The sequence below is a fragment of the Lontra canadensis genome, unplaced genomic scaffold, assembly GCF_010015895.1.
Source record: "Lontra canadensis isolate GAN:19392208 unplaced genomic scaffold, GSC_riverotter_1.0 scaffold85, whole genome shotgun sequence".
Taxonomy (NCBI): Eukaryota; Metazoa; Chordata; class Mammalia; order Carnivora; family Mustelidae; genus Lontra; species Lontra canadensis.
Window position 1 is genome coordinate 4,250,033 of NW_022631079.1, and position 27,226 is coordinate 4,277,258.

A 27,226-nucleotide genomic window follows, 5' to 3' on the forward strand; every position below is an offset into this window, starting at 1 on the left:
AAACTCTGACTAATACAGTCACCCACATCAAATAGTTGAAAAGAAGAAAGAGCTGCAATTTTTCTAGAGACAACTTGGCAGTGCTGTTACTAGGAAGAAGGAGAAAATATGTAGAAAAAGAATCACGGATGATCACTACAGCTAGGAATTATTACAACCAACTGATTGCTATTTAGTAAGAGCAATTTGGTTGACAACAATTTTTAAAACATCAGGTCCATGGGGAGAAAGAATAAAAGTAGTTTTGGCGGGGAAAAGGTATTGAAGGTTTTCTTCCTCCCGGCTTTCTATATAATCAGATACGTGTTTAAATGTTAGCTTGGGGCGCCTGGGTGGCTCAGTGGGTTAAAGCCTCTGCCTTTGGCTCAGGTCGTGATCCCAGGGTTCTGGGATCGAGCCCCGCTTCAAGCCTGCTTCCCCCCCTCCCCACCCCGGCTGCTTTTCTGTCTTCTTGTGATCTCTGTCTGTCAAATAAATAAATAAAATCTTTAAAAAAAAATGTTACTCAGCCTGGGATGTTGAGTGGCAAGCCTATCTTTAGAGGAGAAGAACCAAGCTTTAACCTATATGGTGTGGTTTGAGTAAAACCAGGATGATTGTCCAAAATATCTCCCACATCTGGTAGAGGGCCTGAAATTCCATTATTAAAATTGTATTTCCTTGCCTTGAAGGCTTGGAGGCCCTTAGGATTGTGTTGTTAAAATAAAAATAGCCTTTAGAAACATCCAAACAGTTTCCCCTAGAACACCAGCATTCCTGAGGTGTTCATTCAGCAGGTGTTCCTAAAAGGACCCCCTGAAGAGGACAAACAAGTGTGGGCAACAGTCTATACCATATCCCCCTCTTAGAAAATACATATTGGCATAGTAAAGGCTCTGAGAAGTCTTGAATAAGAGACCTGTTTAAATTTTAAAGATCTAGAATATTCTAAAATCATTGACTGTGAAATACATATCTCCCCACAAAGCACCTACTACTATCTCATTGAAGCTGAGGGTAATTGCTGGGGCAGGGGGTGAGGGGAGTGGTGGATGGAAAGAGCAGGCCCCAGGAGCAAAAATACCCAATTTAATTCCTGGCTCTGCTATTGATTAACTAACCAGCTTTGTCAATGTTGCTTAAGCTTTTTTTTGGCTACTGTTTTTTATTTGTAAAGTTAGTTTAATAAGCACCCACGTCTCTGGACTAAAATGATTAATATTAAGTAAGGGAGAGCCATTTGTGCAAGTTGCTGGCTCATAATTCACACTCAGGAGATGCTGATTTTGTCCATTGTCCCCTCTCTCTCTTTCTCCCTCCTTTTTCCCTTCCTCCTTCCTTCTTCTTACCATATTTTTAAAATTTCAATGAGTTTTTAATTAAGAATGGTTTTGGATATACAGAAAAGTTGCTAAGAGTCCCCTATATGCCAATGCCCATCAGATTCACTTCTTTTGTGTCTCTTCTGTGTCAGAACAGTGAAAGGAAAGAGCCTGGCCCACCAGGGTCTGGCCAGGACTCATTAACAATAAACTGGAAGGTGAGGCAGAAACGAGCAAATGCATACCTACAAGCCTGGGCCTTAAGTGCAGTGCAAACCCTAAGGTGGGTGAAGGCCCCCAAGAGAGTGACCTAACCCAGACTTTGGGTGCCTGAATAATCTTCCAAAAGAAAGTATCAACACATATCAGATAAAGGGTTAGTATCTAAAATCTATAAAGAACTTATCAAACTCAACACCCAAAGAACAAATAATCCAACTAAGAAATGGGCAGAGGACATGAACAGACATTTCTGCAAAGAAGACATCCAGATGGCCAACAGACACATGAAAAAGTGCTCCACATCACTTGGCATCAGGGAAATACAAATCAAAACCACAATGAGAAATCACCTCACACCAGTCAGAATGGCTAAAATTAACAGGTCAGGAAATGATAGATGTTGGCAAGGATGTGGAGAAAGGGGAACTTTCCTACACCGTTGGCGGGAATGCAAGCTGGTGCAGCCATTCTGGAAAACAATATGGAGGTTCCTCAAAAAGTTGAAAATAGAGCTACTCTATGACCCAGCAATCGCACTACTGGGTACTTACCCTAAAGATACAAATGTAGTGATCTGAAGGGGCACGTGCACCTGAATGTTTATAGCAGCAATGTCCACAATAGCCAAACTATGGAAAGACCCTAGAAGTCCCTCAACGGATGAATAAATAAAGAAGTGGTATATATATACAATGGGATACTATGCAGCCATCAAAAGAAATGAAATCTTGCCATTTGTGACTACGTGGATGGAACTAGAGGGTGTTATGCTGAGTGAAATAAGTCAATCAGAGAAAGACAATTATATGATCTCTCTGACACTAGGAATTTGAGAGGCAGGGTGGGAGAAGGGAGGGAAAAATGAAACGAGATGGGATCAGGGAGGGAGACAAACTGTAAGAGACTCAATCTCAGGAAACAAACAGGGTTGCTGGAGGGTGGGGGTGGGGGTTGGGATAGGGTGGCTGGGTGATGGACACTGGAGAGGGTAGTGCCATGGTGAGTGCTGTGAATTGTGTAAGACTGATGATTCACAGACCTGTACCCTTGAAGCAAATAATACATTTTATCTTAATTTTTAAAAAATTAAAAAGAAAGAAAATGTCAACAATGAAGAAGCCTGGCTAGAGGAGTGAGCCCGCCAAAGGGAGGAGGCATCAAGTGTTCCTGATGGGATGACCCCAATCGGAAGGAAGAGGGAAGAGAGGCAGCAGACCAAGGCTCAGAACTTGAAGAAGGTTGTAAAGAAATACTGAGTACTTCACTCTTGCCTGGCCTGGGAACTGCTTTCAGAATCACACTCTAGCCCTGTCATTATACAAACTTCCCTTCTGCAAAATTCTTGCAAAACCATCTGAACCGGTAGGTCTATTTTTCCAAAACAATAGCGGCTTTGAGCTGCCTTAACCCAAGTACCAAAGAATTACAACTTCTTTAAATGCGAAAATTGGCCAGGAAATAATGAGTAACAAAGGAGGAGGAGGAGTCGTGAACATTTCATGGGGCTGGAGCTGCGGGATGGGTCCTAACAAGTTAGTTAGCTTTGTCCCTCTCTTGAGTGATACAGGTGAAGGGATTCCCCCCCTCTTCTGAATCTCCAGAGCGCCGTATCTGAACCTTTCCTTGGATGAATGTCACTCGGTACAGGGGTTCGGGGCTCCCGCGAGCCTCTGGGCGCAGCCACAGCTCGCGAGCTCAGCGAGGCCGGTCTTCCCGGGACGTTCCCAGCGAGCCGCCAAGGCTCCGGCGGGAGGGGCGTCCCGCAACTATCCCCAGCGTGTCCGAAGGTCAGCCAGCTGCTCCCGGGGTCCTCACCTGAACCCCGCCCGCCAGCCGCCCGCGGAAACGCCTCCGCACGGGGAATGCCCGTTTGTGCAACGAGGCCTGGCCGCCCCCCCACCCCCCACCCCGGTTCCCCGGCCCCGCGCCCCGCTGCGCGGTCCCAGGGCGCACCTTCCTCCGCTCCCCCCTCCCCCGGCGCTCCCCGGCCGGGCTTCCCCCTGCGTCCCGGCCCCGGGGCCCACCCGCTGAGCCCGCGCAGGTGCCGGGAGACTTCCGGGGAGCGCGGAGAGAGGCCGGGGCGGGCCGGGGCGGGCCGCGCGGGGAGCTCACTCCCGGGGCGGCGGGGCTCAGGGAGGGGCCACGCGGCTGGCACTCCTCCGGGGCAGGTTGCAGGCGGCGTTCGCAGACGCAGAGGCGCTGGCCCTCCCGCGGAGCGCTCCGCAGCCATGTGGGGGACCTGGGTCGTCCAGTGTCTGGTGAGTCGGCGCGCGCTGGGCGCGGGCGGGCGCAGCGCCTGGGGCGGCGGGCGGGCAACCTGCCGGCCGCGGTCTGCCGGGCTTCTCCCGGCCCGCGGAGTCAGAGAGCCGCTCCCTCCCGGCGCCCCTCCCCGGGGACCGCTGTGCGGGGCGCGGACCGGGCCGGGAGAGGAGGGGGTCTTCTGGGGCCGCGCGGCGTGTCCGGCCGCACTGCGGCTCCGGGGCGGGGGGTGTCTGCGCCCGGGGACGGGAAGGGGGTGCCCCGAGCCCCGCGGGGACCCAGCCCGCGCGCTCTGCGGCCGCTCCCCAGCGCACACTTTGCCCTCGCTCTCACATCTAGGGAAGAAAGCGGCCTCCGGGCGGTGGGGAAAACTTGAGGCTTGAGGCCAAACCCTTTCTTTCTCGAAAAAGTTATGCGGGGGCTGACTGCATCTCCGGAGGCTTGTTTACCTTCTTACCACCACTCAGAAAAAGAAACTTGTTCTTGTTTCCCTTCCGGGAATACTTCTCCTTAAGACTGTAAGTCACGGTCTCAGGTTTGTCTCTCTTCTCCTCTCCTCTCCTCTCTCCTCTGCTCTCCTCTTTTCTCCCCTCCCCTCCCGTCCGGTCCCGTCCTGTCCTCGCCCTTCCTTTTCTTCTTGCAGTCTTCCTCGCTTGCACCCCCTTTATGGCTTCTGTTCCAGGACGCGGGGGAATCCGGACCCCGCGGCTCCAGCGGTGGTACCTGCTCCCGGCGCGCACGCCCCCGCGCGCCTGCACTTAACCTGGAAGCTTGGGCCGCAGCCCCCACTTTGGGAGAGTCCCTAGCGCACGGCTGCCGGCTTGGTGGCCAATCCAAGAGACTCGGGTCATCTGTGAGCCGAAACCCCCGAAAGTCCGAGGATTTTCATTTTATTGGGACTGACCCCAAGTTCCAAGCACCGTGATGGGACCGTGTATCAGTGCCAAGTCAGGCAGATGTCACAGCAGCCGCAGGGTGAGGGAGAGGTCTTCTTCATTTCCATTTCACAGATAGCTAAATGGAGGCCAGGAAACCCCAGTAGATGAGCCAAGGTCATACAACTACTGTAAGTGGCAGAGCTGGGACTTGGTTAGGACCTACTTCCAAAGTCCAGGCCAGTTTGTTGGTGGCGCCTGGTTTCCAGACTACACCAAAAGTTGAAAGGAAAAAGGCAGTGTCTGGAACCATCTTATGATTGGGGGAGAAAAACAAAACAAAACCTCACTGGCTCTTTTGAAAGTAATGTGCAATATTTGGGTTCCTTTAGAAACTCTTAGAGAAAACTTAATGTTCAAAATCGAACTATTTGTATAGCTCTGACCATGCTCTTTTTTTCCTGCCGGTAACCACTGCATTATTGCAGTGTTGGTTGCTTTGGAAAATCTCTCTTAGTTCTTGGGACAGCAGTACTAGTAAGTGCAGCAAAATTATCAAAGCCCAGAGGGAGTTACACTTGTTTAACCTAGCATCTTTGCCAGAGAGCATATTTAAAGTACCAAGGACACTTTGTTTTTCTAAACCAATGCACACACACGTGTGTGTATGTATTTATTATATACACTTATCATAACATCTATAATAGGTTAAATACTTGTGTATTGTGTTTACATATAATATATGGCCTAGGAGATTAAGAAATTTAAGATTGATTAAATAAATTTTATAAATGCAGACAAATAATTCTTCTGAAAAAATCTGACATAACCCTGTCACTTAGATAACCACTGTCTATATTTTATAATGTATATTCCATTTTGCCCCTCCAAACATGACTCTTCAGTTTAGTTACACAGAATCCTGCCTTGCACCCACCACTTGCCCAATAGCACACCTGTATTCTTAAAGATAGTTCCAGACTGTCTGTCGTGTCATCCGGTGTGTCTCCCGCAAACACGTGCTTTTGTGCCTTTGCACTTAGCAGTGCTTACTTAGTAGTAGCAAGAAGATTCAAGTGTGGGTGGGATTGCTAATTACATGGAACACAGAAGCGGATTTTGTTTGACCACATGAATGGGCTATGAGTAGATGGAAAGGAGCTGCCTCATTCTCTCTTGTCCTCTTGGTTGCCCTGGTGCCCTTGTCACTGTTGCTTCCTATCCTCTCTTATCTCTGTGGTTCTCTTCTTTCTGCCCCCTTGGCGGTCCTTTTTCTCTCCTCTAGTTTCTAGCTGTTGCGTCTATGATGCCTACAAGAAATAAGTTTGAAATCACCAAGCAATTCACAGATGTCTAAAGGAGACTTTGAAAACGAGTCAGGCCTAATATAGTCATTTGTATTAAAAATATCTGTGGGCATTGCTTCCTTCCTTCCTCTTTCTTCCTTCCTTCCTTCCTTTCTTCCTTTCTTTCTTTTCTTTCTAGCACATGGCTCTGATAGGATTTTATTTGTATCGTTGAGGTCTGTGGTGAGGCAGTCAGTTCTACATACTCAATTTCTTCTACATTTCTTAGAACAGTTGTCTTCAAACTACGGTCAAGGGAAAGGAGAGGGCATTTGAAAAGAAACCAGTGTATTTATAAAGAATTCTCTGGAAGATTTTCAGTGGAAAAATAAAGAATGGTTTATTTCTAATTTAATCATTTTCCTTAAACCGAACTCAGAAACATGAAATGTTTTTTTTCTTAAAATCAGTTTTACTTATATCACAAATGACTTGAAAAGTTTTTAGACTGAAACAAAAATATGAAATGTAATTTAAAACAATGACAACCTGGAGGGAAAAATGCCAATTTATAAACGATGGCAAGATGGAGAGGCAGAAATGAAATTGACACACGGAGCCCTGCAGAGCCACTGTGAGACTGTAGGAAGCCTCCTCTTGTCCATCTCTGACGTGCAGTTACCACCCCTAGTGGCAAAATTAGAGTTTAATTTAGAAAAAGAGGTTTTATTTCTCGCCCTAAGTTTAGAGGGGGAGGGATGAAAAAGTGAGAGGCAAAGGGGGACCCAGGATTTGGATGTAAGACTCTCTGGGACACCAGGCAAGTAATTTACTTGTAAATAGCTCTTGCAGTGAAAAGAAAACCCTCTGAAGGGTTCTAGAATGCTAAAGGAAAACCAGGTGACTATAATACAACAGGCAGTTGGAGAAAATAGCCAACAGATTATGAGATGTTTAAAAACCTGAATAAGGAAATCCCCCACTTGAAAACCCCTAGTGAGCAAAGTGCCTTTTGGTAAATTATCTTGGGTCCCAAAAGTCCCTCACTGAGCACATGTTTTGTAATAGGTACTGAAGACTATTACCTTAGGATGAAAAATAATAAAAGGGCACACCTAAAAAGTGGATCCAGAAATAAAAAGCAAGTTGAAACCAAATTTAGGACAGTGAATCTCTTTCTTCTCTTTAAATAGATAGGTAGAGAGAAACTGACTAGATGATGTGAAATGAAAAATAATTCTTGAAAAAAGTAAAGCCTTCCTTATTTTATCACTTAAAACAAGCATTTTGTATTTTACTTATGGCCTCTTAGTTTTGTCTACACCCGTATGTAATTGCATGTTTGTTCAATGCTGTTTGTACTCTGCTTTCTGTCACTTCTTTGGGACACAATTTTTATCTTATAATTTTTATTGGATACATTTACAGGGAGGGCATTTATTCAATAAACTAGAATTTCTAGAATTCTTATCATTTATTAGTTTATTTATTTTCTTAGTAATCTATTATTTTATTTTATTTTTTTAAGATTTTATTTATTTATTTGAAAGACAGAGATCACAAGCAGGCAGAGAGGCAGACAGAGAGAGGGGGAAGCAGGCTCCCCACTGAGCACAGAGCCCGATGCGGGGCTTGATCCCAGGACCCTGGGATGATGACCCGAGCCGAAGGCAGAGGCTTTAACCCACTGAGCCACCCAGGGGCCCCGTAATCTATTATTTTAAAGAAACCATTTCTAATTGTACTGGAATCTGCCTATATATATCTTATTACCAAAAAAAAAAAAAAAAAGCTATTTGTAGAACCATTGTCAGTATTTTAGTCCATAGTCTTGTATTCTTTTTGCTATCTATGTGTATCTATTCACAAAAGTAGGAAAACAGCATTTAATCACCTAGAAAGTCCTTTTCATTTCCTTTTTGCTTTAAAAAGAGAAATAAAGCACCTTTAGCTTCTTAAGCAGCTGGATTCCTACCACCAATTATTTCTCTTGAATTCAGTCTTAAACAAGAACAAATAATTGAATCTACTAGCCAACCTCTATATTTTCTTTGACATGAGATATAAGCAGTAAAGCTCCAATTAGAAAGGAACTGATCATTGGAGTGAAAGCTCCACCGTCACCAGAAGGAAATGAGCTGGTTCTCTCCTTTGATCTCTGCTCACTTCTTGTTTTGGTATGGACTTCGGTGCAACCAAGCCACTCCCATCGTGGGTGTTCAGAAACAGCGGTCTATGTTGGACCACTGGCCCGAGTTCCACAAAGTGTAAGGATGATAATGAATTTACTGTGGATTTAGGCATTTTGAGCAAGGCCAGCCTTACAAATTAGCAGATCTGACTGCAGCTCCCCAAGCAGATGCCCTCAGCCCGGCGAGCCTGGCAAGCCTACTGGAGGTTTTGTTAAGCTGCAAACTGGGCTAGACTTGTGAAGAATAAACTTGGTCATGGAGTCATTAATGACAGACCGTCCTTTGGTCAAGTCATGCAAGAGTCCAGATGTACTCACATCTGTGTTCTGGGAGGCCATAAAAATACAAGATGTGAGAAACATTGATACTTTTGATTTTGGAGGGCAGAGGTCTTGGAAGAGGGAGAAAATACGTACTCAGAGCATGTGGGTTACGCTCTTGCCCCTTGCTGATGACTGAGCTTTGGTTTTTAGCCATCCTCACAAGAGAATCCTTGGCCAAAGTAGACTGTTTTTCGGATGGGTGTCTTAACAGATTTAGGCCTGATTTCAAACACTGAGCAGACACTGCCCTAGACTATGGGTTTTTTGTTTCGTTTTTAGCCTGCATGGTATTGACACATGCAGTAAATATATATATGTAATACTATTTTTAATATTGGTTTCCACCTAAATGTTGGAGGATTTTGGTTTCTCTTGAAAAATGGAAAACTTAGGACCACTGACCACATGGCCCCCACTCCCCTGCCCTTTGGTCCAGGTGGCTCTCTCCATTTCCACAAGGCTGTCCTCTCCTATTGCCTATGACACGTGGACACCTTGTTCCTGTGCTACTTCTTTGGTCCTTCCAGGGCAGTTAAGGATTCTAGGCTCTAGTTTAGGACTTGGGGGCCCTCCCATTATTTGTTTCCTCCACCAAAGATGACTTCTCTTCCTTCAGGCCAATTTTTGGGAAGGCTCATTACTTCTCAATGAGAAGTCAACTTCTGATTTGTGAGTGCGGACCCCAGAGGCTGTTGGTCTGTTAACCTCTTTGGCTTCTCACATGTAAATATAGTGGTCTGCTGCCCTCAGATCTTCCTGGAGCTGGGCTGTTTCCAGTTGTGTTCAGCATCCCCAGAATTGAGAACTTGCTGAAGATGATCTCAGAGACCCTAATTCCATGTCTGCGGTGGGACCTGCACTATTTTTTTTTTTAATGCATCACCCCATGATTCTGAGGTCTACCACAGTTTTACCACAGACTATTTTTCTCACTCTAGCACTAAACTCAAAATCTAATCCCAGGTAGAATTTTCTAGATCCCCTCATTTTCTTTTATATATTGCTTGATAACTCAAAGGTCTCGCCAGTCCCTTATGCCCACTGCCTCAGCTCTCTCTTTCTCTCCTGGTCTCCCCAGAAACTGGCCTTGAGAAAGAAAGAAGACACTCCAGGCATAAGCTTCCCATGCATATTTTTACTTACATGGTTTTTTTTTTTAAGATTTTATTTATTTATTTTGACAGACAGAGATCACAAGTAGGCAGAGAAGCAGAGAGAGAGAGAGGAGGAAGCAGGTTCCCTGCTGAGCAGAGAGCCCGATGCGGGGCTCGATCCCAGGACCCTGGAATCATGACCTGAGCCGAAGGCAGAGGCTTGAACCCACTGAGCCACCCAGGCGCCCTACTTACATGTTTTGAAAAAATAAGGAGGAATAGACTCTTCACTCTTCTCTTTCATGTAGAATTTTTTTTTTTAATTTCTCTGTATTTCAGTGTTTCAGTGAAGGACCTACTACAGAAGGTCACTACTATTTCCTTATACTTTACACCACTACACGAGAGACGCCTTTCATAGCTGGAAATGGCCTTTTTAGAATTTCTTTCTTCTTGCATGTTTTAAATAACTGAGCGTCCAAACAGCGAGCAAGCAGAGTTAGTCAGCTGAGTGTCATTTCTTGGGCCATTTATGTCCTCAGCAGCAGAGGACAGAGCTTGATCTTGAAAAAATTCACTGACTCTTCAGGCATCTCTTAGTCATTCTTGCCATTCTTGCATTTTTCACTGCCTCATATCTTCTTTTTGTTAACTTGCTGCTTTTAAAAAATTATTTTCCTGTTTGCTTCGAGCTTCACTAAGAACAGGAAAAAAAAAAGTGATTTTTTTTTTAAACTTCCTTTTCAAATCTTAGCTCATCTCTCAGGCCAATCGATTCTTGTAATCCAAAGGTATTCTCAATTTCTTCCAAAAGTTCGCTTAATTCAGGCACTGAGATGTTACAGTATTTGAAACTGTCGTGTGAGATCTCCAGTGCTATGAGTCCTGGCAATGGGCGGACAGCTTGGCAACCCAGGGTGAGGTACGGGGTGGGAGGCGGTCTTCAATTTCTGGGTCTGACTCTGCCGGCTTCATTTCTTGTATTGAGTGCCCTGGTTGGCTCTGAAAAATGGTCCATCCCTGATGCAGATAACTAATGAATGCCCAGTTATTCTCTTAATTCCTCATCCACTGATACAAGGGACAAACTCTCTTGTAGGCCTGTCACTGAGTTTCAAAGGGAGTCAGTGCCAAGATTCTAGTCTAGGAAGACTTGGGGTTTCTATTTGTGCATTTCAGACCTCCACTCCTGCAAAGGACTGCAGTCCCAGCGGGCGTCGTGGCCATTCTTAGAAACTCAGCACCCCAATTGGAGGAAAGGAAGTGTAAACCCCACTTCTTTCCCAGCTGCAGACCAGGGGTGCGAACTTTCTGCCTCCCTGCCGTGCCAGCCAGAACCCCAGCCTTGGGGGGCCCTGCTACAGCCTCCTTACACTGAGACTGACTTCTGGTTCTCAGAGAGTTCCTGCCAGACACCCTCCCCAATCCAAAATATGCATTTGCTTTGAAGATTCTTTTTTTTTTTTTAAGACTTTTTTACTTATTTACTTGACAGAGAGAGAGAGAGAGAGCACAAGCAGGGAGAGAAGCAGGCGGAAGGAGAGGGAGAAGCAGGCTTCCTACTGAGCAGAGAGCCCAACGTGGGGCTTGACCCCAGGACCCTGGGATCATGACCTGAACTGAAGTCAGACACTTAACCGACTGAGCCAGCCAGGCACCCCTGAAGGTTCTTTGTATAATTAACACTTGGGCTTTTTGTCAACAGTTATCTTTCTGAAAACAAATTGAGTTGTTGGTTCCCCTAAATGGAGTAGAAATAATTAGGAAGCTGATTTACGAACCTAAAACAGAGGCCAGGTCCGGGTCAGAGGTGCCGGCTTTCCCCCGGCCTCTCCTCACTGCGGATTATTGGATAGGTCTTTTTTCATACTCTGTGCTCAGCTTCCTCAACCATAAAATAAGACAGTAAGAATTCCTCATGCAGAGGCTTCTTGAAACTACCACAAGGAGACATATATTAAGGAATTTTGTTAACAGGCCCATCATAGGTCCTGGGGGAAAGGGAAAACCTCCCTCCACGGACTGGCTCTCACTTCACATTTTCTTTCTTTCTTCCTTTCTTTATTTCTTCCTTTCTTTCTTTTTTAAAAGATTTTATTTATTTGACAGACAGAGATCACAAGTAGGCAGAGAGTCAGGTAGAGAGAGAGAGGGGGAAGCAGGCTCCCCACTGAGCAAAAAGCCCGATGCGGGGCTCAATCCCAGGACCCTGGGATCATGACCTGAGCCGAAGGCAGAGGGTTAACCCACTGAGCCACCCAGGTGCCCCTCACTTCACATTTTCATGGGTGAGTCAGGAGAGAGAAAGAGGCACATTTTCTAGATTTGCAGAAAACATTAACTTCCTGTAGATAACGAAAGACCTAAGACAGTCCATTTTCTGAAATCTGTCTTGCCGCTGAACAGGTGCATATGGTCCCCCTGCTCTGACATTCCAGGAGTCCACGAGACTGCGGCATCTAGGGGTAAAGGTTGGCCATATAATCCCCCCATGGCTTCCATCGGCAAAAGCCTGATGACTTGTGTGGCTCAGGAGACAGAGATCTTTATTTATCTTCACACCTACTTGCTAACGATGGTTTTGCTGAGGACGTGAGGTTCTCCCTCATCTTGATCAGGCCGAGTTCCTCTGGGTATGACCCGCCAGGACAGCTCTTTCCCGAAAGCCAGCTCCTACCCACATTTCCTTCACCACGGGAGCACACACCCTCTCATTCCGTGGCCTTCCTGGGCCACGATTTCTAACACCGCCCTGCCCCACCCTTCAAACTCTCCATGCCCCCAAGCTTGCTTTATTGCTTTACACAGCACGAATCCCTCCCCCGCAGAGGCCCTGTTTCTCTGGTGATTCATCTCCCTCCATGTGATGCTTCATTTCACGTGTCCTTGTGACTCAGACGTGAGCTCGGACGTCTGCTCCAACCTTACCCTGGATGTTTTGTGAAGGTGTTTTTTGGTTTTGGTTTTGTTTTCTGCCACTGTCGTTTTTTGAGGAGTTGACATTTCAGGTGGTAGACTCTGAGTAAAGCAGATCCCCTTCCCAATGCGGGTGGATTTCATCCAGTCGGTCGATGGCCTAACAGCATAGAGACTGTGGTCCCCTGAGGAAGAGGAAGTTCTGCCTCCAGATCACCTTTGGACTTGAACTGCGATTCTCCGTGACTTTCCAGCCTGGTGGCTTACCGGATCAGATTTGGGACTTGTTTTTGTCTCTAGAGAACCCTAACATACCTCACTAACATATAAACCCTATGAGAGCAGAGTCCTTATCTGTTCACTGGGCTGTTTCCAGCTACGTGTCTGGCACCTAGTAGGTGCCCAACAAAGTAGTCATTCAATTCATTAATTTGATTAATGGATTAGCGAATATTCCCAGCAGAATAAGCAATCGAGGTTTCTCTGACTTTTTTCATCTTTAGGATGATGGAGATATAAAGCTTGTTATTCCTCATTTCTTTCCCATTTGGTGATCATGTGACTTAGTTAATTCACATTTTCCAGGGCGTTCACTTTATCCATTTTCTGGCCTTTTCAGCTCTTCTGAAAATAAGTTTTCTGAGCAGTCCGATCATTTTGTCCTTTGTGGGTTTCCTGCCTTGTCACAGTCAAAACGCAGTTACTGTCTGGACGGTTTGGGTTAAATCTTTGGATATTGCAAACTTGAGTTAATGCAATGATTAAAAAGCAAATACAAGGTGTTTGGAGCAGTGCTGGCCTCACCTTGGGCAGCAGCTCCCACATGCTCTTTAAACCAGCTTTCTTTTTCCTACTTGAAGACAGTTTTTGAGGCTGAACTAAGTAAGAAACGTTTCCAGAAATTCAGCTCTGAGACCCGGCCGTGATCAGACACGAGCCGAGCTGCATGCTGGTGTCTGCCCTTCGAGGCCAGTGGTAGTCCTGACTTTCAGCGTTACCTCCCCAGGCTTCGCGTTCCTCAAATCCTGGACGGATTTTGGATGGTGGATCTTGATTCCCACTGAGAAACTTCAAAAAAAAAATGAGGGAAGGCACACATTTGCTTTAGACGGCTTGAGAAAGTTGACAGGATATGGAGTTTTCCAGAAATAGCATCCATGTCACGATCCATAAATGTGAAATGTGCTGCTGTCCTGAGCGCTTATCGGCTAATATTGTCTAATATCGGTTGATATTGTCTCAGGAATCCTGGATGGAATTAGAATACGAAGGAGAGGCTGGGGATTGGGCATCAACTATCAACTTTCAGTGCTTTTCGCTTTTGGCCTGCTCAATCCCTATCAATCGCTTCTGAATTTAAGCCTGTACCGGTTTCTTCAATTTCTGATGAGACACCAGAATCGAAAGAGGAGAGCTCGTGATATCTCCCTGTGAACCCCCCTTCACAGCAGTGGGGGCGGCTGACAGTAGGAAAGAACAGCTTCTACTCAGTCGGGTTGCTTAGGTTCAGTTTTCCATTATCCGTTGCAAACAGGACTCCCTGGTCTCTTCCAACTGGGGAGAGTTTTTTTTTTTTTTTTTTTTTTTTTTAACGATTATTCCCAAATGCTTCCATACATCTTAGAGGGCTCATTTTTCTAAGGAATTCTAGTCTATAACTCATGAGATAATTCTGAGACAATATCCCTTAGACCGACGGACTTTCACCTTCAGAAGAAAGGAAGCCCAAATAAATTAAAGATTGGTTCTCCACTAAAAGAAGTTCATTTTTTTTTTTTTCCTGAGCAAAGGTGAAGAAAATCCCATGAGATACATTGTATGGTTGGTGAACCAGACAGGAGTTCATCAAAATTGTTTATTCTGTGGTTATGTATAAAGAGAGAAGAAATAGAACATGCTATAAAATAAGAACCAGGCTTGGGAGAAATTATCACTTTTTATCTTCAAGACAGAAAGTGCCATCGTCACTTCCAGGTCAGACAACTGAGGCCACCTGGTTCTATAATTTGCCTAAAGTCAGCAAGCTGACAGTAGAGCTGGGATTCATGCTGCCATCGTTTTGAAGTTTCATGGTTTTTCCTACTTGACTATGTTGTTCCTCACTAGAACTTCATTATGATAACAATAATAATAATTAATAAATTAATAACGATACCATTTACTGGACATCTATTTATTATGTGCCAGAAATCACGCTAAGAGTTTTCAGTGCATTGAATGAGCACAACAAACCGTGAAGAGGAGATGATTTCCACTTTACAGATAAAGCAATGGAGACTCGGAGAATTTAAGTGACTTCACGAACCACAGCGACAAGGCTGGTAGGTGAGAGCCAGGGTTCACTTTCGAACCCACAGCCCTGGCTGCCACCATCCATGATGCTGTTTCCAGAGTAGTTTGGACCATCCCTTTTCCAGAGATGTGCAAGTAGAAGGATGGAGCCCCCACCCCCCATGGATTTAGTCTCTGCAGCCTCAGACATAGCCCCATGGGGCAACTTAACACCTGTTGTCCAAGCTGTCTAGTTGGGAAGGAAGTCAATAACATTCTTCTCATGCTTTTCCTTAACAGATATTTACCTCCATTGCTGGACCATGGCCTAAAGCTGTCAGTGCTCAGGCAACTGCTGTCAACTCCAAGGCATTGAGATTTCGTAAGAACATTACCATAAGGGAGACGGGGTGCTCGGAAGGTCAGCATGGTGAGAAGAGAGTCTGCTGTCAGCCATGTCCTCCTGGTATGTTCCACCCAGCAGCCCACAATTAGCTTGACAATCAGGGCGAGGAGAAGCAAACAGTGATAATGAAAAGAACAAACGGTTCACAGTGCTTGGTTCTCCCGCATCGTAACATTACTGGGAAGAAAAACCACCAGGAAATTACTTTCCCGAGACTAGCTGAGTTTAGCTTTACCCTGCTTGCTGGGGAGAGGAAGGAAAGGAATTTGCAAATGACATGCGCCCCTGAAGGGAGAGGATTTCTCTCTTTAACTCCATTTTTGAGGAGGAAAAAAAAAAAAAAGACTCCTTTGTGGGTATTAAAGCTTATTGCAACAGAACTATGAAAATGTGTCATCGTAACTGAGGCGTTCTGAAAGCGAGGACCCTCCCCTCCTTGAGAGCCGTGTCTAGCCGTTCCCTCCCACCAGAAGGTCTCTGAAGCCTGCAAAATACATTTGCATTTTTGCAGCTGAAACTAGATGAGCTAGAAAAGCAATGGACAGAACCCAAAAAATTTTTAACACCAGAATTTTGAAATGCAAACCAATTTCAGATCGGAAATCCTTCAAACACTAGCCGATTAGAAGCTTTGCAACATGCAATGGCGTAAACCTTTTTTTCAATGTGGAGTAGAGCTGACTACCATCTCCTATAGAGATGGCTCCCTCTTGGTCGTGTTGTGAAGTACGAGAGGAAGATGAAAGGAAGGAGCACGCAGGTTGCTGCTGTGGACGAATGGAGCCAGGAGGGACTGTCCGTAGTAGGTTTGGTGGTGAGCATGCCAGGCTTCTAGCATTCCCACAGCTGAACAGGCGTGGACCCTCTTTATAAAGATTCTACTAGTCTCCCTTGGCCTCCTGTCCACTTTTAAAAACCCTCACGGAAAATCTTCCTATAATCCAACCCATTTATACTTAAGCCTATTTGCATTTACTTTCTCCAAAAGGGAATAGACAATGGCTTTCTGACCTTTTAATGTCTTGCCAAACGTCATCTATTTGCCCTAGGACTTGAGGTCCTTGGTCCTGTTTTTAAAACCTTAAAATGCAAATTCAAAGAAAGATAATATGCTTTGCCCTTCAGACCATCAAGGATTTTTGTCTGTCTGCTTTTCTTTTGTTTTGCTTTGTTTTATTTTCCCCGGAAGAAGTGCTTTCCACCCTGGTGGCTCTTGTTGGATAAGAACTCTCATAAAACCATAATTGGAAGGTAAATTGTTACAGTCTTTTAAGAAAGAAATTCGGATATGTGGGTTGGAAACTCGGAAATGTTCATGCCTCCTGAAGTAGTAATAAATTTACGGGGAGAATGTCTTTAAAAATAGTCAAAGGAAAATACTGTATGCATGACGTTCCATTGTGATACTCAGTGATGGGGGATTGGTTAAGCACATTTTGGAGTGTTCAAAAGTTGAATATCTCCATCGGTTATGTCACATTTTCTCATATATTTCTGACATAAGTCTCAATGTAGAAATTTCCTGAAGGATTTTTTTTTTTTTTTTTTTGAGAGAAGGAGAGCAGGTGGAGGGAGAGAGAGAATCTCAAGCAGGCTCCACGCCCAGCAGAGAGCCCACAGCAGGGCTCCATCTTACAACCCTGAGATCATGACCTGAGCCAAAACCAAGAGTCAGATGCTTAATCGCCCGAGCCACCCTAGGTGCCCCCTGCAAGGGGTCTTTCTTTTTTTCTTTTTAAAGATTTTATTTATTTATTTGACAGAGATCACAAGTAGGCAGAGAGGCAGGTAGAGAGAGAGAGGGGGAAGCAGACTCCTCACTGAGCAAAAAGCCCAATGTGGGGCTCAATCCCAGGACCCTGGGATCATGACCTGAGCCGAAGGCAGAAGCTTTAACCCACTGAGCCACCCAGGCGCCCCCTGACGGGATTTCTAAGTGACCTGCCTGCTGAATTAACTGGCTCTCTCTTCTCCATCTCTAAGAATCCTGGGTGGTGTCCAGCGCACGCTACTCCTCTTTCTGCTCTGTTCTCTCTTGTTGAATTGTAGGCTTATCGCTATTCAAATTGCTTCCGAGTCTTTATGCTCATTGGTGTCGTGATATTAACATGTAATTTAATTAACTAGTGTTTAAACCAATGCTGGACAAATGCAGAGAAAAGACAGATTTTACTTCTATATAAGCTCGTTTGAATGCTTGGTGGATTTTGTTCCAGGTAAGCAGCTAAAAGAATTGTTGATGAATGAGATGAGGTCAAAATCAATGAAAAAAAATCACAAAACCCTGGAAAGCCTGTCATACAAATTATTGGTATCTGTGAGGGTTTATTCCCATCAAAAAGAAAGGAAGAAAGGAAAAAAGGGAGGGAAGGAGAAGGGGAAGGAGGCAGGGAAGAATGAAGAGAAAGAAAAACAGGAAAGGAGGCCTTTTAAATGTCACCTACATGAGGAAGAATCTGGAATTCTTACTACCTTTTTTCTTAGGCCATGAGACTGGCCAATAATTACACATTATACTTCGTAAATTAAAATATTTACGGTATTTTTTTCAATAATGCCCTACTTGAACTGACAGCTTTAACTGATCAAAAAGTCCTCATCGCATTACCTTATCCAATCAGAAGGACTCTGTGGTACACCACATACTATACACGCACACACATGCATATTACATGCACATACGTTCACATGTATGATGGGTATATACGTGTAGGGATGTGCCACAATGAGAACCATGAATCTCTCAGAGTGGCTGACATACAGCTTCTTTTTATACTTCCCGAACTTTTCCAAATTCTCCACATTGAGCATAGGTACTATTACACTAAGAAACAATGTATTTTAAAATCTTACTTTCACGAAAACAACCACTCATGGATGCCTGGGCAGCTTACTCGGTTAAGCTGCAACTCGTGATTTTGGCTCAAGTCAGGATCTCAGGGTCGTGGGATCGAGTCCTGCCTCAGGCTCTGTGCTCAGCGGAGAGTCTGCTTGAGATTCTCTCTCTCCTTCTCTGCCCCTCCCCCGCTCACTCTCTCTTTAAATTAAAAAAAAAAGAATTAAAAAGCAAAAGAAAATAACCATATATTTTGATAAATATTTGATACATTGAGGTTGCGCACTTTGGAGGAGAGAAAACCCTGTGTTTACTCTCGTGCCATAGGCATTGTGCTAGACTTTATTCTGCAAAGTAATTCATTAAGGCGGCCAGTTCGTTTAGAAACCAGTATAATACCACTGGCAAGCCAACAAAATTGTACTTTGGCTTGGTGTCCTTAAACACTGCTATGATGTTACACAGCCCCAGTGTTCAATGATGTTCGATATTTGAATTTGGTTCTGAGTTTTTACAACTTACTTTATGCTCTTGACACACTATTGCCTTTGCTGACTACAGTATCACCTCTGTTTCAGTTTCATCACTTGCTTGTGTAGTATTTTGTTTTCTCGGAAAGAATGCGACGAGGTTGTTAAGAAAGTCTTGTACCCAGGAAAGAGTGTAAATTGTTTTTGCCCATGCCCACACATGTGTGGGTCAATTCTTTTTAATTAGTTACACCATGAATAATGAGAGCCACAAGACTGGCTTTCCTCTTTGATTTTCCTTCATATTTTCTGTCTCTTCTTCGTCTTCTATCGCCTTGCCCTAATCCAGTTTCCCCAAGGCACTTACCACCGTTTGACATCATACACTGATCTGGGCATGATCTACTTCTTTCCCAGCAACATGAAGCCCTTGCAGACCTAGGCTTTGTCTTCCTTCCTGTAGGATCTCTGGGCCCTAGAAAGTGCCTGATACACACTAGTCATTTAATAAACCCTTGCTAAATCAACGAATTTTCAGTAGAAAGCATTGTTGCCTACGACTTACGAACACCAATACAGTGCCTCGCTTTATTTGACAAGTGAAGCGAATGCGAATATTATTTACAATCGTGTGGAGTACGATAAATGCCATCTGATGATAAAAGTTGGCATTTATGTTCACACCTTCCCATCAAAACATGCTCTGTGCCTTAAAAGCAAAGGAATAGAAAGAGGAATGAATACAAACCCCTGCCTCCTTGCAAACCAAGTTGCTAGATGCATTTCTTCCAGCGCATTTGGTCGTTGTAACCCTTTAAAAGATATGTATTCCTATTGCTAATCATCCTATGTCTGTAGTCATATTCTTTGAGTCACTCTCTGAGCTTTTGTCTTGGGAGACTTTCTGTCTGGTGACATGACTTCTATGCCAGCCTTCTCTCCTGCTGTATTGCTGTATCATTAATTTGACCGTCCTGATTCCCTTTCCTTGCCATCCTCGCATATCTCCCACGCTGTTGCCTGTCGTTTGTGTTCCTCGTGTTCCAACGCTTGCTGTGTTTTTTTCTGGGGCAGGCACACGGAAGGAGGGTGACTGTGAATCTGTGGGGGGCGAGTCAAAATGTGTGGCCTGCCAGGAAGGGGAGGAGTACACGGAAGAGAAGCATTTTTCAGATAAATGCAGAAGATGTCGAATTTGTGATGGAGAGCATGGTAAGCATCTTAAAAATCGATCCGAAATACCAGTGTGGTACTCCAAATAAAGCCAGTTATAATACGGTCTGAAATGGGACCTACTCTGGGCTGGGTTGGCATGGAGGAAAGGATAGGATGGAGCTGGCTGGAGCAAAGCAGGAACAGGTACCGAGCTCATCGCCGGTCTAGACATTTCTGGGTCAAATCTAGGCATTTCTCCCAAGATGACTGAATATGAACCTGGTGAATAGGGTTCATCAGCTATAATCAAAATTGGCAGAGATTTTTTTTTTCCCACCTTGATCAGTGCTCTTGTTACAGCCAGCAAGAGCTTGGAAGCCTTCTGATACAAGGACAGAGCAATCCAAGGGGTAGGTGGGATGCTTTCCCTCCCCCTGCTTTGGAGGTTGATTTTGTCCTGATCATTCCAACCAAGGACCTGAATTTTTATGCACGTCCTCTATCGTGAGAGCCCAGATTCAAATGTAACAGAAACACTCCCAGTGTCATGTGATATCAAGACATGTCTGGACATGAAACTTTTCTTTTTGCTCTGACTGGCTAGGTCCAGAGTAGGGTCTGATATTCTGCATTTTTTTTTAAGATTTTGTTCATTTATTTGAGAGAGAGAGCAGGCATGAGTTGGGAGAGTGCAGAGGGAGAAAGAAAAGATACTCCCCACTGAGCGGGGAGGCCAATGCAGGTCTCGATTCCAGAGCCCTGAGATCACGATCCCAGCAGATGTCAGATGCTTCAACAAGGTGCCACTGATATTCTGCATTTCTAACAGGCTTCCGACTGAGGCCCAGGCTGCTGGTCAAACAGCCACGCCCTAAGCAGCCAGGCTCTGGAAGAACAGGGGAACTCTTTAAGCAGAAGTGGGATTGTGTCGGCTGCTGGACTGTCTGTCCACTTAAAACTCTGCTGGGATCTCTGGTTTGGCATGTAAACACTCCCCGCATTGCAAAAGGTGTGCTGATGGAAGCGGGAGATCTCCAAACCTCAGGCAGCCCCTGCTCACCAGCTGCGAGAATTAATAGTCTGCAAACTGGTTTTCTAGGGTTGGAAGTGGAGAGAAACTGTACCCGGAGCCAGAACACCAAGTGCAGATGTAAACCAAACTTTTTTTGTAACGTCTCTGAGTGCGAACATTGTACCCCATGCACCACGTAAGTTTTCATCTTTCTTTGATCACGGTGCTAGATACACCTGGACAGACCACGTCTTCCCAGGGGGAAGCAACGCTGGTTGAGAGTCCAGAATTTGGGTTCTAGTCTTACTTTGCCTCCGAGCCGCTAGATAACTAGACGTCCAGTCTCCAAACATTTATCAAACACCTCCTATGTGCTCGAAACTGCATGCTGCTGAAGCTAAAAAGTGTTACAAGCAAGCCTCATTCCTGGCATCAAGGGTCCCAGGTGAGAGGCAGAGAGAGTCAAGAAAAGCAATGGTTATGGGGTCAAGAACCAGAAAAGACATGTGTCAGGCTGTTACGAGTTCTACAGAGAACCTTCCAGCTCTGCCCGACGGGGTGGGTGAAGATAGGACACATGGTGGGAGTCTTGAGACAGGAAAGAAAGAACATTCCCAGGTGTACCAACATGGTCAGGACATTTCAGGTAGCAGAGGAGCATCTGCGGAAAGACAGACGGCCACTCCAGAGAGCAGAGTACCGCTGGAGGGTAGCAAGAAACACCCAGGGCCAGACCACGAAGGGCCATGCCTGTTACACAGAAGAGCTTGGTTTGGACCCAAAGTTAGAAAACCTGATGGTATATCTCACTTTTCTTCTGATTAGTTGGATGATTTTGAGCAGGTCACTGAACCTCTCTCTCTGAGCATCTGATCCCTCTGTCAGGGGAAGCAAATGGTATTCACTTCTCATTTCTGTGAAGCATGGACTTAGTGGTGTGTGCTGGAAAGTAGCTTTTGTTCTGTAAGATATTGTGTGGTACCAATATAAACATTTAGGATTATATTCATGTGCCTCTCCTTAAACTTGTATTTTGCCTCAGGAAACGTTTAGGAGTTCACCTAGTTGACTTGAGAAGTAGGGACATGAAAGGTTATGTCTTCTATTGACTAGAAATTTAAAATTACGTGCAGTTCACCTAGTCTTTCCCTTCTAGCCCTCCCATGGCTGAGAGTGCCTCGTGATGACGGCAGAAGAGGGGACTGCGGGGGAGGGATGGACGTGCTTAAATAATAATGCTTTGGCCCATCAACAGCATGGGTTTGAACTATGTGGGTCTACTTATATGCGATTTCTTTCTACTTATAAGTATAGTACAGCACTGTAAATGTATTTTCTCTTCCTTAGGATTTTATTGTTTTTATTTATTTTTTTTAAAGAAAGAGAGAGAACATGAGCAGGGTGGGGAGGTAAGGGCAGAATGAGAGGGAGAGAGACTCCCTGGCAGGCTCCATGCCCAGTATAGAGCCCAGCATAGGGCTCGATCTCCCAACCCTGAGATCGTGACCTAAGCCGAAATCAAGGGTCGGATGCTTCACTGACTGAGCCACCCAGGTGCCACTTCCTCCTGATTTTTAAGTAACATTTTCTTTTCTCTAGCTTCCTTCATTGAAAGAATACAGTCTAGAATGCATGTAATATACGAAATGTGTTAATCGACCGTTTATGTTATCAGTAAGTCTTCTGATCAACAGCAGGCCATTAGTAGTTAAGTTTTGAGGGAGTAAAAAATTATACGAGGATATTCAGCTATGCATTGGGGGGGGCTGAGTGCCCCAACCCCCACATTATTCAAGAGAAAACTGTGATAATAGTTCTAAATACCTCATAATCTCAATTTAATTTTCTTCTCGTTATAACCATCCTTGATATTGTAATGTAATCTACTTGTTATTGATGAGAAAACAGGCTCTCACGGTGGTTAAGCGACTCACCCAAGCGCACGGAGTTAAGGAATGAGCTGAACCAGGCTGTCATTCAGTCTGGCAATCCAATCGTCTGAAGGAAATCCCAAGGATTTTCCTTTCGAGGGTCCCAATCACCGCTTGCTGGTGAGAGGCGAACCCTCGGAGGGCTGGCTGGATAGGCTTTTTAAGCAGCATCACAGGCAAGGGCTGTTGTCCGGTCATTTTATTGTTCGGTGGGACTGTTTTGAAATAGCAGTTTATGATTTTAAGACCACAATTTACTACCAGTTTTAAATCTTTGTCTATTTCATCCTTTCTCCTATTTGTCAATATTTGATTACTTTCCTTTAACTCTTGGTATTTTTTTTTAAGATTTTATTTATTTAACTGAGAGAGAGAAAGCACAAGCAGGGGAAGGGGCTGAGGGAGAGGGAGAAGCAGACTCTCTGCTGAGCGCAGAGCCCACTGTGGGACTCAATCCCAGGACCCCGGGATCATGACCAGAACTGAAGGCAGACACTTAACTGACTAAGCCACCCAGGTACCCCAACTCTTGGTATTCTAAAACAGTTACTCTTTAGGATATTTTTCATCCAACATTCAAATTATGTTATGAATTTATACTGGCTTAGACGTTAATCTGTCATTATTTGAGGGATGGTGTCTGCTGGAGATGCAAAGATGAATAAAATGGCCCTAGTTTAGAGTGTGTCATTGCAGATGATCAAGGAGTCAGTCCGTCTGGCTTTTTGAATTTCTTTTGTGTTTTCTTAAAGACTTTATTTATTTTGAGACACACACACACACACACACACACACACACGCATCCAAGTGGTGGGGGAAGGGTGCAGGCAGAGAGAGAGAGAGAATCTCAAGCAGACTCCATGCTGAGCGCAGGAGCCACACGTGGGGCTCGATCCCATGACCCTGAGATCATGACCTGAGCCGAAATCAAGAGTTGAACACTTAAGCGACTGAGTGACCCAGATGCCCCTGTTAGTTTTTGTTTTCTTTTCTTTCTTTTTTTTTTCTTTTAGGTGTGAACATGGAGTCCTTGAGAATTGCACACCAACCAGCAACACCAAATGTAAAGAAGGTTATTATTCCTTTTTTATGATTACATTCTTTCTCTCATCCCTACTGTAAAATACGAAGAAAAGCCAATCCCTTTTAATTCTTTGAGAGTACTCTGTTTAATCTTAAAGAGTGCTTATTTTCACATTCAATGTTATGTTTCTACCCACAGGATCCAGCTCCAGCTTTCTGTGGTTTTGTGTCCTAATCCCGATTCTAATGGGTGCGCTAATATGTTGGTGTAAGTTCTTTTTTTTTTTTTTAAGGTTTTATTTATTTATTTATTTGACGGAGAGAGAGATCACAAGTAGGCAGAGAGGCAGGCAGAGAGAGAGAGAGGGAAGCAGACTCCCCGCTGAGCAGAGAGCCCGATTCGGGGCTTGATCCTAGGACCCTGAGATCATGACCTGAGCCGAAGGCAGAGGCTTAACCCACTGAGTCACCCAGGTGCCCTTGTTGGTGTAAGTTCTAACTTTGTTCAAACAACTACAGATCGAAATAACTTGGAAAGTAGTGATTCATAAGAACTCCCCTCTGTCTCCTCCCCATGAGAAAGCTCATCCCAGGTAGGTGGCTCCATGATATTGCTAAATTCCCGCCACTAAGTGAACCCCGGAGAGCTGATAAGAACAAGACGATATCATCCCTTGGCTCCTGTTTTTGAGCAATCATTCTAGAGCTCAGAATGGATATTCCCATTCTCCATATGAACAAGGGTAGGTTTTCACCCCAGCAGCAGCGGAGCCGGTCAGGGATAGGAAGGAATCCTTGCCGGCTCGTAGAGATGGCCCCCTAGAGAGCACGAGAAGCAAGGATCTTCCTGGGAAACACTGCAGGGACACTTGCTGAATTCGCCTTCTCTGTGCCTCCTCGCCCTTGTTCAGTCAGACTCCATGGTTTTTGCCTTTTTACTGTTATTTCTCCACCTTAACTTCAAATACTGTGGCAATAGGGCTTATGCTAGGGTTACTTAGGAAAGTCAACAGGTGAGCCCAAATGGAGCATAACCATGATGAAAAATCCCCAGAAATCACTCAGAAAACACAGAGGGGTGTCAAGTCTTAATAACTCGGAAGCATCCAGTTTTCCTTCTCTGTTGGAACCCATCACTGTTTCTGCAGACCAGGTGAGGATAAAGAAGTCACCTTGCCTTCAGAGGCTAAAAATACATGCTCAGTGCTTCAACGCGATCTCTGTGCTCAGAGATGTGTCCACTCCTTTTCTTTGATCTCATACTGCCTTCGAGGCACACATGCACTGTGTATACTGTAGGGATTTGTGGGTGTATGCACTTGAATTTCTGAACCTTCAGTGCCAACTTTCCATATCCTGGGGCTTCTGAGTCCTGTCACGCGCACCCCCCCCCCATTGCCCCCAGTTCTATTCTGGTGACAGGGAGTAGTGGTGACCATAGGGTAAGACAAAAGCCAGCTTCAGGCTAGGCCAGCGTGTGACCATTAGATGGCTCACTTACAATGGGACATATCTCTAGAAGATTTGACCTCGTGGGGTGGGATTTCAGGACAAGGCTGCTTCTTGGGGTGTTGGTCACTTGAAGTTTCACTGAGTTTCTCCTTCCTTCTCCCACTTCTCTTAGTGTGAGAGTCTGTTCTCCCAGGCTTGCTGCGAGGCTGAGACCGGAGACTGACAGAAATATCTTTGATTTTCCAGGGAGGTTGAGAAGGCACCGGAATAAAAAGACTGAAGACCTGGAATCCAGACCCTCAAATACTGTAGGTATCGAAACAAACATCTGCTTTCTTAAGAAAATGGAGAAAGTAGTAATTCGGCTTTTTATTTGCTCCTTGTTTTAAGACCTACATTTCGTGTGAGTGCGTGTGCACGGGTTAGAGGGGCGACAAGAACGGACGAAGATTTGGTGCCCCGTTTATAGGAACACGAACAGCATGAGAATTAATTAACAAAGAGTATGAGAGAGTTAAGTGAATGTTCCTTAGTTTCCGGCAAGGCTGGAACTTTGCAGAATAACAAACTGAATAGGAAAAGCATCCTTAATTATGTCACCTAGCTAATTTTATACATCAAGCTACTGATTGTACTTCCTTCAGTTTTAAGGGAGAATTTGACAATTACATTTAGAATGTCACAAATATATTTTTATTTATCTTGCTCCTTCCCTCTATTTTTTTTGGTCTCTCCCCAGGAAATGATGCCAATAAAATATGCAGGTAAGTCTTCTATCATTGTATTTCCCAGGGATGGCTTCCTTGGGAGTTAACAGGCCAATTTCAGAGTGAAATAATGTTGCTAATTTCAGTGACACATGGGGTCTTGCTGTTCCTTGAGCTTATAGCTTACTCTGCTCACTGTCAAGGGTGTATCAGACAGTGTGTTTGAATGTATAACTAATACTCATCGTTAAGAATAAATCAGGTAGCAATGAAACGCTATAGTCTGAGGCTTAAGAGAATTTTCCTTCACAAACAGATATATTATAGAACTCCTGCTTAAATTGATTTCCCTAAACCAAATAAACTGATCTGTAGACTTGGTTATTACTGGTATATTCCTGGCCCTGGTGTCTTCCACGATTCTATACAGTTCTGCTTCTCTCTGCCTGTGAGTCAGAGAGAAGATCACAAAGTCTTTGCCTGCCTTTTAGGTTTGTGGGTCATTGATCATCAGATCCATAAAGAACATTGGAGGTGATCTTTTCCAACCCTCTTATTTTATAGACGAGAAAACAAGATAACGCTATGTCATAGATCTTGCCCATGTCATGGCACAAATTACTGGTGACCTATAGGAGGGGTTAGGGTTAGAACTTGATGGGAGAGATGGGGGGGGGTTCTGTTTTCATTTTCCCTGACCAGTCTTTCAATCTCTAGGACTTAACCAGTATTCTTACTACTATTAGAAGAGAAATAAACATAGTTTTCAGAATTAGAATTTCATTTAGAAAAACAAATCTTCAGAGACTGTCTTCTATTTTTCAGACGTCGACCTGAATACCTATATAACTATTATTGCTGAACAAATGAAAATAACTGAAGTCAGAGAATTTGTTCGGAAGAATGGTATCAACGAAGCCAAGATAGATGAAATTAAGAATGATAACCTCCAAGACACAGCAGAACAAAAAGTCCAACTGCTGCGTAATTGGTACCAAGTCCACGGGAGGAAAGATGCTTATTACAATTTACTTAGAGGCCTCAGAAAAGCCCATCTTTGTGAACTAGCAGAGAGAATTCAAGAAATGATCCAGAAGGACAGTACTAGCTAACTTGAAAATGAAAACTTCAAACTATGAAAAGAAAAAATAAAGCTTGGCCAAAGGCAAAAAGAATGTAGTATAACTCAGTCCTGAGCAGACACGAGTTGATAGAAAGAAAAATTAGGGTTTTAGTAAGTTCTTACTAGCTGTGGACTGTAAACATTGCTTGGCTTTTTATAGCGTGTGTGTTTCATTTGTTAGATTTGTAGAGCTAGCATGTTTACAGGTTCTGAGGCTCTCAGGATTCTGACCTCAAGGATGTTGGGAAGACAGAAATGGTTCAAAGTAAATTCAGTGTCACATGAAGAGTACAAGTTGTGTGCAAAGGACAGAAGATTAAGAACACACTCTAGTATCTAAGGGGAGGGTGTGGGTATGACGGCATCGGTGTG

The 27,226-nt window shown here is 44.5% G+C and overlaps 1 protein-coding gene across 1 annotated transcript; it reads left to right on the forward strand.

Moving 5' to 3' along the window:
• Positions 1–3,665: 3,665 nt before the first annotated feature.
• FAS (Fas cell surface death receptor) lies at positions 3,666–27,226 on the forward strand. The gene is made up of 9 exons (XM_032883058.1): positions 3,666–3,781; positions 15,040–15,205; positions 19,526–19,663; positions 20,706–20,814; positions 23,563–23,621; positions 23,772–23,840; positions 25,271–25,332; positions 25,764–25,788; positions 26,557–27,226. The coding sequence occupies exons 1-9, from the start codon at positions 3,752–3,754 to the stop codon at positions 26,841–26,843; spliced, it is 945 nt and encodes a 314-aa protein (XP_032738949.1). The 5' UTR covers positions 3,666–3,751; the 3' UTR covers positions 26,844–27,226.

Coding starts and splice junctions, on each gene's coding strand:
- FAS (XM_032883058.1), top strand. CDS start 3,752: ATGTGGGGGACCTGGGTCGTCCAGTGTCTG. Junction 23,622..23,771: donor CAACACCAAATGTAAAGAAG/GTTATTATTCCT, acceptor TTCTACCCACAG/GATCCAGCTCCAGCTTTCTG. Junction 25,789..26,556: donor GATGCCAATAAAATATGCAG/GTAAGTCTTCTA, acceptor TCTATTTTTCAG/ACGTCGACCTGAATACCTAT.